This window comes from Saccostrea echinata, unplaced genomic scaffold, assembly GCF_033153115.1.
Source record: "Saccostrea echinata isolate AGI-Se365-2 ecotype Australia unplaced genomic scaffold, CSIRO_AGI_Sech_v1 ptg000057l, whole genome shotgun sequence".
NCBI classification, from domain to species: Eukaryota; Metazoa; Mollusca; class Bivalvia; order Ostreida; family Ostreidae; genus Saccostrea; species Saccostrea echinata.
In genome coordinates, this window is record NW_026889806.1 from 5,695,410 (window position 1) to 5,702,737 (window position 7,328).

The 7,328-nt window shown below is 31.7% G+C and overlaps 1 protein-coding gene across 1 annotated transcript in view; it reads left to right on the forward strand.

Annotated features, from left to right (window-relative positions):
* Positions 1 to 5,980, forward strand: part of LOC133174253 (uncharacterized) — a 31,586-nt gene extending 25,606 nt beyond the window's left edge. The window contains exons 2-8 of the mRNA XM_061309333.1: positions 632 to 691; positions 893 to 1,165; positions 1,268 to 1,354; positions 2,937 to 3,050; positions 4,791 to 4,988; positions 5,103 to 5,207; positions 5,485 to 5,980. Of these exons, the coding sequence (XP_061165317.1) occupies positions 632 to 691; positions 893 to 1,165; positions 1,268 to 1,354; positions 2,937 to 3,050; positions 4,791 to 4,988; positions 5,103 to 5,207; positions 5,485 to 5,571 (924 nt within the window). The 3' untranslated portion in view covers positions 5,572 to 5,980. The remainder of the gene's footprint in view (positions 1 to 631; positions 692 to 892; positions 1,166 to 1,267; positions 1,355 to 2,936; positions 3,051 to 4,790; positions 4,989 to 5,102; positions 5,208 to 5,484) is intronic.
* The last annotated feature ends 1,348 nt before the right edge of the window (positions 5,981 to 7,328 follow it).

Sequence of the window (7,328 nt, forward strand, 5' to 3'; positions counted from 1 at the left end):
GCGGAGTGTAAACGGCGCGGATTTAAGAAGTCTTTTTTCAAAGCTACGTCTGGAAGGTATGTACAACAAAGTTCGTATTTTCACCCTCTGTTTTTTTTGTTCCGGAGCCTGTTCAGTCATGTATTTATAGAAGTAGTTAGAGCAATTATTCTTCTGACCATTGGTCAATCTTTGCTCACTTTGTTTGCTGTTCCTTATTAGGAAAACCAAAGGATCCGCTTAAATATCCATTTTTATCCAGTTTTACAGTATCTAATTTTTTTTCTTCCGATAAAAGATCCACTTACGTTCTCGCTGAAATGTCTTTTGACACATTTAGAAGTTATACCCTGACCCCACTAAGAAAAGGTTATACGCCTTTCATTTTCTGTTAAGTAGTTTACAAGTGGGTCTATCTGAAACCTCGTTCCAAAAAAAAAAAAAAAAAAAAAAAAAAAAAAAAAAAAAAAAAAACCGATAGGATCTACTTTTGTCAAAAAGGATAATGTAACTTTTGGATCTGTATTGACATAAATAAAAAGATGAATACTAATAAATCAAGACGGTATAGCTTCTTTTAAAATTTTAAAGTAATATATGCTTTGAATTCATATCCTAAGATTCGAAATTTCAAATTTTAAAAATATTTCAGATGTCAGCCAAAAGCCTTATGAAGACATTCCTTTTGCTGTTTATCAGTTTGATCGTTACGGTAATCTTTTTCTCCTCTCAAGGGATTCCTGAGGATATGTTACGGTATTATTCAACGGATTGGGAGTGAATTGTTCGAAGATAAAACTAATGCTCTTGCCAATTTTTGTTAAATTTAAAAGAGAGAATATTTCTATATAATAATAGATATTTATTATTCCTTCATAATTGCATAAAGATTTGATTTTTTTTTTCTTTCTAGATAAGTACATCGCCTATGATCTACAGATGTTTAGTGATAATGGACAATTACGACAACCAACAATGTACAGTGTACGACAGAGTGCCGAAATTAAAAGTGTCCTCACTCGGAACATGTGATCATGACGATGTCAAAGAATGGGCCTTCAGACTACTACTAGCAGCCTCTATGTTTCTTGCTTTCATTATGCTTTTTCTTATTATCATGAGTGGTTTCATGGTCTTTTCAACCCCAAGCACACCATCATATCCAATCACAATCTTATTTGTCTGTGTATGTAATACTTATTTTTGTTGTTTCTTTTTGTGGGTGAAATAATTGAGAAACAATGTTTTTACAGCATTTCACATTGATATGATGGTTTGTTGTATATAGGTGTTTGTTGTCATGGCATCATTGACAATATCAACAGCTTTCTACTATAACAACCTCTATCAAACCAGATACAAGGATACCCCTGTGGTAAGATAAATCACGTTCTATTAGTACAAAGCCAATCAATACAAAATGTTTTGTCAATCATACAGGCATCAGGATTCTACATCCAATTTAAGTCTGAATCTGGTGCAAGGCTAACGCGCATTGCTGATATTCAACCACTTAATAAATTAAAGAACACATATCTCCTCTCTTTCAATAGTTTAATACATAAACAATATTAATAATTTGACAAGTTGAAAAACAAATTTTAAATAAATGTAATTAAAAACATTCAATGGATATCGATTAAACATAGTGTTAAGCAAGAATTATAATTCTTCCAATACGCATGTGTACTGTGACACCCCCTCCCCCCCCCCCAAAAAAAAAAAAAAAAAAAAAAACCCACCTACATACGTACATATCAATAAAATAAAAATATGAAATCTGAAATGAATAGATTAGTAATAACAAATATTATGTGTTTATATAATCCTGATTTTTTTCTAAATAATTTTGTTTACAAAAGGTAAATCATTCAAATCAGTGTCCCTTAAAGGATAGAGGAATTTCTGGTAGGTCAAACAATTAAACTTTCATCTATATATTTGCAATAACTGGTCTCAGTTGACTTAAGTATCTTAAAACTTGTAAATTAAAAACACATTAGCACTTTAGGGTCATATATTACTAGTATAATGCATGGATCTATCATTAATATTTAACATTGAATCGATACATGATTTCGGTACACATACAATTTCTGTCTCACAGTTCTCATGCAATTTTAGAGACGTGGTTATCTTTAGTAAAGCTACGTAATTAATAAGTATAGAAAAATTATAATGCAATTATCGAAAAGTGTGGGGAAAAAAATTGCGCGTCTCTTTTCATTCATGGGTACAGTCCATCGAGGTATAATAGATAAATTATTGCGCAAGCCAAACTATTGGTCCTTATTAGGCTAGAGTAATAGTTTACGATTTCATATTACAGACTGAAAAAATTAGATAATTTGGAGGTTTATTATTTGTAGTTGGAGATTTATCAATTTATCTTAATTCCTGATCGAGAACGATCCTACTGTAGCGCTAATATTTTAATGTGGCAGAACTTTGGCGCTGATTTTTTAAATGTGGCTCTAAGAAATTTAACTTTTGCGGGGCCACTTCGTTAAACGGTCCATGGAGAACCATGCTGTATAATTATGCATTCATTAAGTAGCTATGATTCTATTGAGTTACATTCTATTATAAGCTCAAACCATAAGATAATATTTCTTAAAATGAGTAATTCCTCTTTGTTTATTTTAACATTTAAATATATATATATATATATATATATATATATATATATATATATATATATATATATATATATATATATATATATATATATATATATATATGAAAATTAAAAATAACAAGGCAACAATGTTAGTAAAACGTAAGCGCTTTCATTATACTTCTTCAGACGTTTTACAAAACGTCTGAAGAAGTATAATGAAAGCGCTTACGTTTTACTAACATTGTTGCCTTGTTATTTTTAATTTTCATATTAATTACCGGACACTGTGATATTTCTTTTCATTTTTTGGATATATATATATATATATATATTTTAGAATTTCAACACTTTGAAGTCAGACATGTTTTCTTCCCTTGTCTCAAATTTCGTTAGCGATGACATCAGCAGTGTTAATGCAACGTCAAACGAATGGAACATGTTCTTTATCGACGTAAGTAAGATAAGATTATTGACACGTCAGAGCGTAAAGTGATGGAAAATTTCACTTTAATATGTTTTTATCATTTAATTTAATGTAGCAAATATGACTGGGGCTTGTAGTATTTACCATGTCCGCCTACTTTTCTACCATTCTTCCATCCTTCTACCCTTCCGTCTTTCCATCCGTCACCACGTTAAAAGAAACAGTTCAAGATTTATCCAAAACTCATAAATAAATAAAATTGATAAATATTGGTGAAAGCTATTCAACTCTGGCAAATTCTTCGGACCTTGACCTTTCTTTTGATCTTGGGCTCAGTATTTCGTTAAACTCAGTTTCAAAGTGAACATTGCTTTAACTTAGCTTCTATGAAATATAGAATAGCTTCTATGAAATTGCTCAAGATATTTTCATGAAGATATACGAATTGGCGAGCGCTTTTTAACTGTATCCAAATCTTTTGGCTTGTCTTTCATATGATCTTGAAGTCAGTATTACTCAATATTAATTTATTCGCGTAAAGCAAATTTCAGAACATCAAACTTCGAATTCGTATACTAATATAGATTGGCGAGAGCTATCTGTGTCATAATTTTGTGACCTTAACCTCCTTTTGACCTTACCTTTACTTTTCTAGATACTTAAATCAAACTTCATATATATAAATTTACATATTGGTAAGAACATTTGATCATAATTGTCATAATATTTTGTTCAAAATATTTCCACCAAGTAAGGTGTAAGGAAAGGAACTTGTGAGTATGATTGAAGAGCGTTATATTTTATTTTACCTTGACCTATGACGTTGAATTTACCTTTTCTCTCATTTTTCATTTAGTTCATCTTACATGATTTCACTAAGTATTACTTCGTAAAACATCGTACACCGAATATCTCTGTAAGAACATTTTTACCCTGCGTTCTAAGAGAACACATATAAAAAATGCTCCCTATGAGAGAATGGACTTGAAACAATGAGTCTTCATTGAGCTGTAGATGATAGATGGGATGAATCAATACTACATACTCCTGTAAAGGACTGCAAATTCACCGAGGGTATCATTGCTGTATGTAAAATGTAAATCATATACGGTACCGGTTTTGATGCACCAGATGCGTATTTCGACAAATTATGTCTCTTCAGTGATGCTCAAGCCGAAACGTTGGAAATCCAAAATATTTGAATAAAAAAGACTTGGAAGAGCTGAAAAAGGTGCCAAAGACTAGAGCCAAATACGTTGAAGGATTAGAGCTATGCATGAGGAAGACAATCCTTAATTTAGAAATAAATTTTGAAAATTTTACCACAAAAATTAAATTTATATCCGTATTTTTCAATAAAATAAAATATATAAGATTTATTCCTATTTTCATCATATTTTACTTTTATCTGTGACAAAAGAAGAAAGGTTCATTTCTTTTAATGTTTCAATACAAATGTACCTCAGGAAAAGTATTCATGTCCCAAGGACATATTTCTAGTTTGTATCTACTTCTATACAATTTTAAACTTTTGAAAGACAGTGTAGCATTTATCTGGAAGCATAAGAATTAGTTTTTGGAACTGACTAATAAATATATGCATGGCTTTAAACTAAAGTAAAACTCCTGCTGTCTTGTTCCTTAGCACTCATTAAATCAGTTACATTATCATTAAAGTTTTAAAAATATGAAACAATTAGTTTGAATGACACCCTTCATGTGTACAAGTTTTCATGAGTAATGTAATCTTTGCTTTCTTTGCTTAAGTACAAATGTTGTGCCGTGAATCCAGTAATAGGAACTACAAATGATTTTGATACAAGCCCATGGTGTACAATGTCAGGGGAATGTCAGCAGACTAATTCTCAGATCCCTAAAGCATGTTGTACTGGTGCAACGAGGGACAACTACCAGTCAGCCCCGAATTCTTGTCACAGTACCGTCACCAGTGGATTTAATACACAGGTACACAAACACACACACGAGAGAGAGAGAGAGAGAGAGAGAGAGAGAGAGAGAGAGAGAGAGATTCAAATGCATTCTTTCACGTTAAAGTAAAAAATGTATAATTATATTAAGGGTTGTTTTGATGCTATAAAAGAGAAGATGGCGGAGGAGGGAAGTCAGAGAGACGTGGATATAGATCATGTTCTTAGTGAAGGGATCCGTGTTGTACTGATAATGGTAAAATTGAATCTTGAATACTTAGTTAATAACATGTCTTGTTCTAGTGGAAAGTAGTTTACAGTGAAGAAAAAAGTTCTCTAATCAATGCAGCAAAGATTGTTAACTTGTTGTTTAAAAAACACATAAGAACTCATACCAGCATTAATTATTTTTATGGTTCATTGAAGTGAAAAAAAAAAAAAAACACACAAAAAAAACTTTATTTGCACGTATGTTTGTAAATGTTCGTTTTTAGATATAATATTTTAGTGATATTTTTTTTCTTGTTTTACAGACTGTATGTACCATTTTATCTGTCTTCGAAATCTTTGTTAATCATTGTAGTCATCGAGAAAAACAGAGAGTTAACTCACTCTTCTGAGCAGATCTAACTGACAACAAAAGATGCGTGCTGTAATCCTCGTCAATTTGTTCTTCATGTGTTTCTCCTTCTATAATCCAGAGATTGCTATTCTATGATATATATTATTTTAAGACATTTAGTTATATTCAGGACACCTGATTATATAATATTATTCCTTTCCCATAAGATCACTTTTCATGTTGAAATACAATTAAATTAAAAAAGAAAACACAAAGCTGATGTCCTGTAATTTTCAGTGTTAGTTTGAGTTCTTTATAACTTTATTAACTCACCAGTACAAGTAAATGCAGATATACATGTACAAGTAGGTTAACAGGAGAATGTAATAACAGTGTACAATATCATCTATACAATTAAATTCTGAATTTGACAAACCTTTTCTAATTTTTAAGCCAAAGTAGATAAATACACCTTAATTGCATAATTCGTTCACATTTTCAGCATTTTTAGCATTAAAAAGTTATAACAATTTAAACATTTTAATAAGACAATTGTTAAACAAATTTTTTCATCCATTATAGATTAATGAAAATGAATTTATAAAGTGTTTCCAGTAAAAACAATACTAAATACGTATACATGTATTATTTATTTTTAACAGAATTTTTCACAATGATATTAAAGAAATATAGAGATAACGAACAGTAAGAAAAACTCAAATGTCCATTGAAAAAATTATACAAATCAATAGCAGAGCAAACACGGACCTCTGAGAAAAATCAGCTCTAGGTGGGTTCGGGTGCCAGGGTGGAGTAAGCATCCCCTGTCGACATGTCAAACCAGCCGTGTGCTCATTATATTGTCATAATCGGGCGAACGAAAAAAAAAAAACCCATTAACAATTCACTGTTTAAATAATACCCTAACAATTAGTATGAAAACGTCAGTCAGCATTCGACTTATTGATAGATTATATTTTTTGACAGAGTTATTGTGTCGACCTTGCAAACTTGCGAAATGATGAATTTAAATGAGACTGTTAATATCCTTGTTTCAGGAACTTATTTGTCAGTAGCTTGCCTCGTTTTAGAAATTTTTCGTACGTGGAGCATGCTCTTGCGTGTCGATTCAACTGGAAGATATAAACACCGTATGCAGGTGATAAGGGTATATTACTACAGTACATGAGTAAGGGAAGTTGATGATAGAAAAGGTGAAGTTATCACGTTTATCGTAAAGTTTTGTTGTTAGATTACAATTAACGTCTTTTTTCTAGTAGAATATCCAGATAAGAGTCAGATGTGTTAATCTCTGTAGTATCTTTTATTTCAAGTTCACTTGGATATATCAAGTCGACATATAAATGAAAGTAAGTATTGTTAATTGATAATACGTTGTCGATATATCTGAATGTCGAATGGAAAGCCACAGCAAGTGTTCTCTTCGTTTAAGTGAGCTTGAAACAAAAGGTACCACATAGTCTGACACATCTCTTTATCATATTTTGGATATTTTACAAGAAAAAACTTTAATGGTAACCTAACAACAAAGCTTTATGAAAAAAAAACATGATGACTTCAATTTTTCAAATAGTCAAATTCCCTTACTTACAGTCGCCCGCGTGGCGCAGTGGTTAGAGCGCTGCTCTAGAGTCACAGAGTAAGGAGTTGATCCTTATGGCGCGGGTGGGACGTGGAGACCGGTCCGTTGGATGAGACCGTATAAACCGAGGTCCCGTGTCGCAGTAGGTGCTGGCACGAAAAAGATCCCTCACTGCTCAATGGCCCTAAGTGCCGAGTATAGGTCAAAATTTG